At 37.0% G+C, this 10,812-nt stretch overlaps 1 protein-coding gene across 1 annotated transcript; it reads left to right on the plus strand.

The window, feature by feature from the left end:
* Positions 1-801: 801 nt before the first annotated feature.
* On the plus strand, positions 802-5,954 carry LOC121315752 (kelch-like protein 31). The gene is made up of 3 exons (XM_041250127.1): positions 802-905; positions 3,520-4,719; positions 5,063-5,954. Exons 2-3 carry the CDS (start codon positions 3,548-3,550, stop codon positions 5,793-5,795), a joined length of 1,905 nt encoding a protein of 634 aa, XP_041106061.1. The 5' UTR covers positions 802-905; positions 3,520-3,547; the 3' UTR covers positions 5,796-5,954.
* The last annotated feature ends 4,858 nt before the right edge of the window (positions 5,955-10,812 follow it).

The raw sequence follows: 10,812 nt of genomic DNA on the forward strand, positions 1-10,812 counted from the left end.
AAGCGTGACACTTAGTTTGTGCCTCCCTGTACATCACAAAATAATCACACTATTTCACCTAACTTGGAACCTGAAAATTATATTCACAGAGTGCAAGGCGCTGCTGTGCTTAAAAGGCATGTACTGCTGACCCTAAAAGAATTTACTCTGCTAACAGTCTTGAACAAAGAAGACTACGTGGGTCAAGAATGATTCTAAAAGGTGACTGTCGACGCAAGGACTTTTTCAGCCTGGAAAGACAAGGCAGTCACAAACTCTAAGGGGCATTGTAGACAGAAAGAGGGTCTGAATCAACTCCCCAGTAATGTTGTTATTTGGGATCAATTACTAACAACCAAACGAGCAAGATGGGCCGAATGGCCTCCTCTCGTTTGTAAACTTTCTTATGTTCTTATGTTCTTATGTTCTTTGCTTTACTCTGCTAACAGTCTGTAAAGTAGTGGGTCACGATTGAATGACTAATATTAATAAAATACGCAGAAAACTCTAATAATAAAATCATTTATTAACTAATCCCTTTTCAGCAACGGGAGCGTATGGTGTGAATTTATCGATTTCTTTCTAGATTTGATAAATGACGTCACATTTTTCTGCGTCCAAGAAACTAATATTTTTTGCTGTTATTAGTCAAATAATAATAATAATAATAATAATAATAATCTCATATAAATTTGTTTTGCTGTTGTCATATAACTATTGTTAGTCAAGCGTCTTTTTAAATTCTGCTACTGCGCAGACGCCTGCCACTGATGACTGACAGAGGAGGAGTTACTCATGGTTCTGTAGTTTGGTACCGTTGACTTTTACAATTCTCTTGTCACTCCCCACCAGTACTGCGACTTGTAGGTACCTGTCACTGCCATCCTTTTTGTCTCATTTCAAGCACTGTTCATAAGCTGTAGAAGGTGAGTCATATTATTATTTCCTAAGTACCCAAAGATTATTTTGTTGTTTGTTTTTTCAATTGTATATGGTGTACTTTAAAATGTGGTTATGAATTAGCATTTCCACTTATCGATTAATTATAGCGATGTGCTGTATGAAGAGGAGTACCACATGTGATTTATTATTTTATTTTTTTAATGTGTTTATTTGAAGTGTTTTAAATGTCATGTAATTGAGGAACGTTTTAAAGTTGGATTACATTTTTCGGCACAGTTCCAATCTTGGCACTTGGCTGGCAAACCCACTAGTGACCACTTTCAATTTTTTTATGTCAGTAAAAGTGACATTTATTACAACTCATTTAATTTAGAATTCCATTAACGTTCTAGTTAGTATAGCTTTGATAAGACAAATATATTAAGGACAATAACTATATACCACAGACGTTTACAAAGAGTTGTGAAATACTTAAAAAACTGCATATGCCTCCTATGGTCCCGATACCATTAAAAATGTACACACTATCTTTACAATTAATCATTTGTTACACATTTTAAGTAGGAGCAAAGTAGCCAGTACTTTTATGGAGCCCAGCTTAATAAGGGGAGCCTGGGGCAACACTCCTGTGTTTCTATTCCTGGAGCTGATCCTGATGAATTCCAACAGATGCAGTTTACAGAATGCTGTATAGGAACAGCTGACTGGCCCCTGTGGCATCCTAAGTGCAGAACTGTCTGCCTAGTTCTCACTGGACATGGTTATCTATCATTCTATGGCTGGGACTGTATTTTAAATCTATTTCCAGAAGTAGTTTTAAGAACATAATTAACCTTTTTAACCACATTTGTTATAATTGTTTGCTCCTAGAAGAAAGGCATAAACATGTAAATGTATAAACATGTTAATGGTTAGTTCTAGAACTGAAAAAAAAAAAGTTGTATAAACTTTGCATCAAAGCAAAACCTCACTCATCTACTGTATCATTTTGAGTTTGATTTATGTTTTTTTTTCTGTAATTGTTCATTAAAATAATGATATTCAAAGTTGTTTGACTAATGTGTGTTAAATAACATAAAAACCTTTTTTTTAAGTGAATGTTGTCAGCTTTCTTTAGAGAAGTTTTTTTTTTTTTTTTTTTTTTTTTTTTACATTTTAGCTATTGGTGTATACATATCATTCATACTATTTATATACATCATACCATAAAGGAACACATCAAAATCTGATGACCCATTTTGTTTATTCAGTGGATATGCTTTTAACCTAGGAGATTAATCAAACCTTACACAGTAGACCCATGACCCATGACACAAGTTTACTTTAGATTTAAAAATACATGTGTGTATATAAGAATACACACAATGGAAAATAAAAGTTAAAAACAGCTGTTTCAAAGTCAATAATTAATCTTATATAGTTTTTGTATGGTCATTTTCCAAACTGTGACAGCTTGGAAAAGTAGATGTGACAGCTACTTTAAGCTCAGGGTACTTAACAAAGTTGATATACAGTGCACTCAGTTTGTAAGAATTACTGTTATAAGAGTTAACCACATATAGTGATCAAAACCACTGGAACAACATTTTTCCTATACTAACCCTGCTAAAGTACTTTGCTTGTAAGAATCAAGCAATCCGCTTATAAGAATCATTTCGGGGCAAACTGACTGCATGTAATATGGTACTGTATAAAGCTTAATGACGTATACAGCCAGTAAAGCTGTTTTTGAATTTGATCACATCTTGCGTGATTAGTCACGTACAAACCATGTGCAGTATAATCCCTGGTCCGCAGCAACTCCCAGTTTTCGTGTGAGTTGACATTGCAGGAAAAAGAAAGGTGCATTCTGCAGACGTCAATTTTGCAGGTATTTTTTTTTTTGTTCTCTGTTAGTGAAAGTTTGTTTTAATAAAGTGAATACACATTAATTTAATGCATACAGAGTACAGCACTGTTACTATGTGATATGCATGTAGAGGGAGGGGGGTTGCGTAGCGGCACGGTGAGGGGGAGGGGGGTTGAGTAGTGGAGCTTTGCATCTCTGCTTTGTGAAAAACTGAGATTTGCATCGCAACTGAAAGAAAGCAAACCACAGACGCTTAAATTTAGTGGTAGTCCTGACAATAAAATACTGTAATGTTATTTTAATTCAAAGGTCATTATACATAACACAGCATGGCTGTTAAACTAGGCACCTTCACGAGATGATTGTGGCTCAAATATACTGTAGTCAAATAGGATTCTTCAGCCTTGAGTAAACCTTATTGTGATCATATAGCAAGTTGCTTTTGATGTATTGTTGTCAGTGATTGAGCACCATTGACATTTGTATATTATATTTAAACTACTGATGCGCAGAGGCGCTCTTGCTAATTGTAATCATACCAGTCTGCTTTTAAGAATCATCCGCTTATAAGAATCAAATCACCTGGGACAGATGTGATTCTTATAAACGGAGTGCATTATATAAGGTATTATTGAAATGTGATGCTTATATAGTTACTGGTACTTTTAGATGTTGTCTTTATTAATTAGTTATATTTTAGTGCAAATTTATGGCTCTTTGACTTTATGAAATTTTGTAATTTACTCAAGGTGTTGGTTAAACGAAATAACACATTGCTTGTCTTATAGGTCTTGGCTGTGACCCACAATTGCAGTCATGGCACCTAAAAAGAAGAACGTCAAAAAGAACAAAGGCGCTATGAATGAGATGACCATCATCGTTGAGGATGGACCTTTGAGCAAATTAAATGGGTTAAACACTCTTATAGAGGGTGGCAATGGCTTCAGCTGCATCTCTGCTGAGGTAACAGATGCTTCCTATGGGCCAAGCCTCATGGAAGGCCTAAGCAAGATGAAACAAGAAGGCTTTTTGTGCGACTTGACCATTGCCACCAAAACAAAGTCTTTTAGTGTTCACAAAGTGGTGTTGGCTTCCTGCAGTGAATATGTTCATAATGCACTGAAGAAGGATTCCTCCATCCAGAGACTGGAGCTCAACGATATATCCCCAGTTGGCCTGGCTACAGTTATTGCATATGCTTACTCAGGGAAGCTTAACTTGTCTTTGTATACTATTGGTAGTACCATTGCCACTGCCAACTTTCTAAAAATTCAGAGCCTTGTAAAGATGTGCTGTGACTTTTTAATTCAGGAGGTCAATGTGGAAAATTGTATGTATGTGGCCAACGTTGCAGACACCTATGGACTAAAAAACACCAAAGAGGCTGCACAAAAATTCATGAGGGACAGTTTTATTGACTTTTCCGAAACAGACCAGTTCTTGAAACTCACCTACGATCAGATCAGCAATTTCTTATCGGATGATGCCCTACAGTTGCCTTCTGAAATCACAGCATTCCGTATTGCAATGAGATGGCTGGATTTCGACCAAAAGAGGATGAAGTATGCAGCTGATTTGCTGGCCAATGTACGTTTCGGTACAATCTCAGCGCAAGACCTGGTGAGCTTTGTGCAGACTGTGCCTAGGATGATGCAAGATAGTGAATGCCACAGGCTTCTTGTGGATGCCATGAATTACCACTTACTTCCATATCAACAAAACATGTTGCAGTCAAGAAGAACAAAGGTGCGCGGTGGCCTCAGAGTCCTAGTCACTGTGGGTGGACGTCTAGCCTCAACCGAAAAGTCCCTCAGCAGAGACATCTTGTACAGAGATCCTGAGAATAACTGGAATAGGCTGACCGAAATGGCTGCCAAAAGTTTTAATCAATGTGTGGCTGTCATGGATGGATTCCTTTATGTGGCTGGTGGTGAAGACCAGAATGATGCCAGAAACCAGGCCAAGCATGCTGTCAGTAATTTCTGCAGGTGAGATCCAATATATCTATTTAGAGCATTGCAAACAAAATTGATCTAAATGTATCATATTCCTGGAGCATACTTTGTAGTTGCCTAATGCTGGTGTCAGGTGGAAACAAAAATAAAATACACTGGATGACTTTACAAACCAGCATGCCAAAATTAGCATTTGACAGCTACTTCTAATAAGACCATAGGGGTATAATAACATTTTTTTTTTTTTAATGAAAAATAAAAATTAGTATACATTTTAAATGCCATGTCCCTTTTAAAACAAAAGCTACAAAATTGTATTAATGTCTGTTTAAACTGTATTGCATCTATTTACACAATTTATTCTCCCTTTCTTTAGATATGACCCCCGTTTTAACACTTGGATCCATTTGGCTAACATGACCCAGAAACGTACCCACTTCAGCTTGAATGCCTTCAATGGCCTGCTTTTCGCAGTAGGGGGACGCAATTCAGATGGCTGTCAGTCTTCAGTTGAATGTTACGTACCTACCTCCAACCAGTGGCAGATGAAGGCACCCCTTGAAGTGCCAAGGTGTTGTCATGCCAGTTCTATCATTGACGGGAAGATTTTGGTCACCGGCGGCTATATTAATAATGCATACTCACGCTCTGTGTGCGCCTATGACCCGTCAAGTGATAGCTGGCAAGACAAAGCCAGCCTCAGCACCCCAAGAGGGTGGCATTGCTCTGTTAGTCTAGGTGATCGTGCCTATGTCATGGGCGGCAGTCAGCTTGGAGGTCGTGGCGAGAGAGTTGATGTTCTGACAGTTGAATGTTATAACCCACACACTGGGCAATGGAGCTACTCTGCACCCCTACAGACAGGGGTTAGCACTGCAGGGGCTGCTGCCTTCAATAATAAGATTTACCTGCTTGGGGGCTGGAACGAAAATGAAAAGAAGTACAAAAAGTGTATCCAGCGTTACAACCCTGACCTCAATGAATGGACTGACGATGAAGAGTTGGCAGAAGCGACAGTAGGCATCTCGTGCTGTATTGTGACCAAACCAAGCCACAAAACCAGGGAGTCCAGGGCAAGCTCTATATCATCAGCTCCAGTCAGCATTTAAAATGTTCATACTGGAAGGGAAAGTTAGGAGTTACAATTAGCCAATCAAGTGCAACCAAGTCATAGAAGTGTGGGCATTGCTGAAGATGAAAATTCAAAGCAAAGAATATCCAAAGTAAATTTTATGGCTTTTGTCATCTTTCATATATATATATATATATATTTATTTTTTTAACCCCCCTCCCCCTCCCAAAGATAACTTAATAACTTATGCATTTATCTGGACATGTATTTAAATAGTGTATTTTATATTATGTTCCCCATCCTCTCACTCACACATTTTCAATTTGAATATATCTCACTTATAATAGATCCTACATAGTTGATAGTCAATCCTCTAAATGTTAAAAAATATAACAGGAATGGAAATAAAACAAAAATTGAAAATGAGATCTTCTAAAAGGAGTGATTTAATAAAAGAGGAACCATAATTGAAAGTTCTAAAAATGTCTTATTAATCACAGAATTGTCATTTGTTTATGATCTTTAAGTGTTAGAGGGAATCGTCCACTATTTAAAAAATAATCTTACGTAATTTATAACTAAAATTATAAAACAAAGCAAAACAATGCAATCAAAACTTGATAGAATAAAAAAAGGGAACCTAACATCAAACTGAACTTAAAAAAAAAATCAAAAGCAAGTTTAACTGTAATACCAGGAAGGAAATATTAAACAAGGCAACCCCTCCCCACCCTTTTTTATACCTATATTTTTGTAGATATATAGTCCATAAATTAGGTATCTATACACATTTTAAAGTTGTTATAAACAAACAATATATTTTAAATTTGGGGCCAGTAATGTGTACAGTTTTATCAGCCCACTATTAAGTAAATACAAAAAAAGATGCCTGTCCCAAGTTTTAATCTAGCAAATGACAAGAACTGCATTAGACTTGGCAATTACAGTATTTGTAATGGAGAAGGGTGTTTTAATCTTCATATTTATTCAGGTCTAAAACCAGGCCTTGTTTTGTTATATATGAACTGCCAGATCAACAGTACCCTCTGCTGGTACAAAAAGGAAGATAATATCTGTATGCAGTTCTGAGCCAGTCCAGCCAATACAGTGTATAGAGGTTAGTAAAATGGTGGTGTAATGGTCAAGTTGCAAAAAGAGAAGAGAAATGTGTACTGTGTATTTGAGGTTTTATTATTAGATTTATTGTTATATGAAATTAAAATGGATTTCACTGGAGGCTGCCTGTAGCGAATTAGGCATACCTTTTTAAAAGACGAAGTAAAAGATTCCTTTAAAAATGTGAAAAGTTGTGAAAAGCTAAATGCAGGTATCCGATTGGAGCTGCTGGAGTGGCAGTAGTTTACTGCTGCTAGTCTTACAGAGTACACTGTAAATTATTGAGTAAATACAGTGTTGATAAAAAAGTAAGCAAGTTAACTAGAGGCTGAAAGGTAATACAATGGTATAAATATATAGAGATGTATTCTGCCATTGGCAAGGGATATGGACAATTCCATACTATTACCTTACATGCATTCTATGACAACTCACGTTCTTTCAATGTTATCATACTGAAAATTATCATTTGAAATGAGTGCAGATACTACTAACCTGGGGATAGTACTAACTCTGCAGGCAAACCCAGACTAACAGTGATGGATATTAATATTCTGTCCAGGGGTGTGTTATTGAGCTCACTTAATGCCATACAAATGCTTCTGAAAATGTTTAAAGCTGATGTGAAGTTCATTAAAATCGTAACTCGTTAAAATATACCCCATTGTGTTAATCTGGGTATTGTGTAAATTAAGGTGAAAAACCAACTGCCCTGCACTGTTCACTGTTAAAAGCCCCACAACTTCATTAAAGCTTTATCCAAGGAAAAAACACATTTGCATTTCATTTATTTTTAACAATGATCCTGTTTCTTGAGGTACCGGTATAATATTTTTAGTATTCTTAGTTTTGGTGCTTTTTACCATAGAGTTTAACAGTACCTTACTGAGACTCCCAGCAACTGTATGTCTTCATCCCACTTTCAGTGACAGAATCATAAATGTACCCAAACCATTAGAGAGAGTGTCATCTATAAAATGTTATAGAACAAAAAGTCTATAATGATTTCCATTACATGAGAGTAGATGTTAACTTCATGCTGATTTGAACTCGGTTCTCGCCAAGATAAGCACCAACTAAGACGCAGCTTTACAGTAAACTAATGTGATCCATCTGCATCTCCATCCATTTGCGTTGCTTTCCTTCTGATAATGTAGATATCCTTCTGTCTGGTGTTGATTGCTGAAGTGTAATGCTGGCTCCAGGGATCAGCTCATTTTGCCTCCCCAGCGCATCAGCACACACAATGGCTGCGATGCTGGCTCCGGGGATCAACAGTGATTCTGGCGTCCCAGCATCACCCCCCTCCATCCCCCACTCAGCTCAGCCCAGCTTACTTACCCAAACATCAGCGTTGCTTTCTTTCTATTGTGCTTGAGATCCCCATCCAGAAGCTTTCCATCTCAACCACAGCCAGTTGCTGCTCCTTTCTGCTGCTTCAGATAAGTTCTTCACTGTGCGACGCAACTCTTGGCAACTGAACCAGACATCTCTGAGAAACCGGGTTGTCAAGTGTTCCATAAATCCTCGATAACCCACCTCCACTGGGTAAACTTGGACTCTCCTTCTTCGCTGTTCCGCTTCAGCAGCTAGACAAACTTGACTGAAAAAAAAGGATTTAACCAAAGACAACAGAGGACAAATATATGAAATTAAGGCCATGGATCTTGCTAAAAATCCATATCCCCAACATTGTAATTGTAATGTGTATCTAGCTATGAATTACAATTAAAATGATTTCACTGTATTTTTTTAGCTCTAACTAGTTACGTATATTCGTTTTATGCAAAATCTAACGTCATACTTACCTTAGTTCTGTGACCAAGTATCGCCGTCATATACTGTAGGGGTCATATGACTTTTTTGATTTCCAGATGATAAAAACGCTTTGAGATTTTTTTATATGTTGTACACAGCTGTATTCTCTCAGCCAAGTTTGACTGTGGCTATGGTAAAAGTAAAATCAAAAACAGTTTATTGACAGTTGTTTTACAAAACTGGCATCACCACAGTGTCAGCCTTTCAAACTATTTCAGAAACCATGTGAGGCAGTAACTTCATATTTAATGCGCTGCTGACCATGACTGACCTCTGAACTAATAGGGCTGCCACACTGAGGTCATGTGACCAGTAAAAATTAACCCTTTCTTTGCCGAAATTCTTCATCTTGCCCGAAAATAATTTAAAATGACAGTAATCAGGTTTTATTATTACCATACAGCTAAAATTATATAGAGAAATTCACTATCAGCAGTATATGAACTAGCCCTAATACAGATTAACAGATAATGTTAATACTTAGCTATTAGAATCTGAACAGTTGACGATGTTATCTCTCTCTCTCTCTCTCTCTCTCTCTCTCTCTCTCTCTCTCTCTCTCTCTCTCTCTCTCAAAATGTGAGTGAGTGCTCCTGTATACCAATACATATAACCTAACCCCTCCCTGTACTTCCCATACCCCACATATTCCTCATACAAGAAGAGCCCCTTTCCTTATCTCTCTTTTCTCCAACAGACCCCAAATATTTCTAAGCCTATCCTGACTTGGCAGGCAGTCAACAATATGTCACTTAACAAAGAACAGATGTCACCTCTCCACAAGGTTCTCAGACATTACATGTACTGAAAAAGTTCAGTCCTCAGCAAGAAATAGTTAGTCGAGTCAGTGATTTTTAAAAGTATATTAAAATACTACAATGGTTAAAAGTATTAGATGTTACAGCATCAAACCCTTTGTAGAGTTTCACAATAAGTTGGTAGTAATAACATCTATAGAAAAAGCATTTACACATCCATAAAAAGGTTAGTGAACAAAAAACAACACGCAAACTGCTTTAAACATGGGGACATTTTTTGCTTTAAAAGTAAGCAAACGTAAACGAGATTAAAGGCTATAAATACAGTGTTGCTATGCAGTTTGCTATAAGCCATCTCCACGCAAAGCTTTATTTATTCATTATTTTATTTAAATAAAAAAAAAAAAAAAAAAAAAACGGTAAATGTACAGTAACCTGCAACTGAAGGCTTCTTTCCTAACTCTAGAAGTCTGCCTCTCTGGTTCGGCTTTCTTAATATCCCTGTCACAGTACTTTGTAGCTACTGCTTTGCACTTCTAGACCACCGTATATTTGCGTTTGCTCTTGATATTGTCAACAGCCGATAAGCAGCTCGGTTTGAATGTTGCTTCGGCTATTTTAAACACACTGTCGGCAAGCATTGCGTTTATGAAGCTTGTTTTGTTAAATTCAGATGCATTTGGAAACGCAATATATAAACGCACTGCGCAAAAAAAAAAAAAAAAAAAAAAAAAAAAAAGCTTTCACAACTGGTGTACTGAAACGTCACCGCTACACACAGCTGACTGACACACCACACAGCCCGCCTCTAAGAGGAATGCACCAAAAGGCTGATTGCTATATCGCTTTCTTTCGGTTTCCATTACGGAAGCTGCATTTGCTGCCAATGCCATTACACTCGTAGCCTACTTTTATTTTATTTTTATTTTACTTTTTTTATTTTTTTATTTATTTATTTATTTATTTATTTAGTGATGCGGTTAATTAACCGTGGCGGTTATGTGACTGTCGGATATGTGACGTTCGACTGTACCTTACATGTTTTTTGTCCTTCGTGCATTTGCACATCAAACAGTCCATATAAGATTGTACAACTTTCACAAATAAACAATGCCACTGTTACTGTATTTTGAGTTAAATATTATAATCAATAAGTTTTTATTGTGCAAACTTACAAAAATATGTGGCCGTACCAGCAGGGAATTGAATTCTGTTTGCTCACTTAGCAGTGGTGCTATCACTAAAAATTTACCCTCCGCTAACTGAGCTGATAGACAATGTTTCCTGGTAAGGAGTATAACGCGTCAGGTTAATACTGACTGCGATGGGAGAATTTCAGAAGCTACAATTTTGTGTATACAC

Source organism: Polyodon spathula, chromosome 5 (assembly GCF_017654505.1).
Source record: "Polyodon spathula isolate WHYD16114869_AA chromosome 5, ASM1765450v1, whole genome shotgun sequence".
NCBI classification, from domain to species: domain Eukaryota; kingdom Metazoa; phylum Chordata; class Actinopteri; order Acipenseriformes; family Polyodontidae; genus Polyodon; species Polyodon spathula.

Excerpts from the sequence above, each read along its gene's own strand:
- LOC121315752 (XM_041250127.1), top strand. The coding sequence starts at position 3,548 with ATGGCACCTAAAAAGAAGAACGTCAAAAAGAACAAAGGCGCTATGAAT. Across the intron at positions 4,720-5,062 it reads GCTGTCAGTAATTTCTGCAG|ATATGACCCCCGTTTTAACA; the intron begins GTGAGATCCAAT and ends CCCTTTCTTTAG.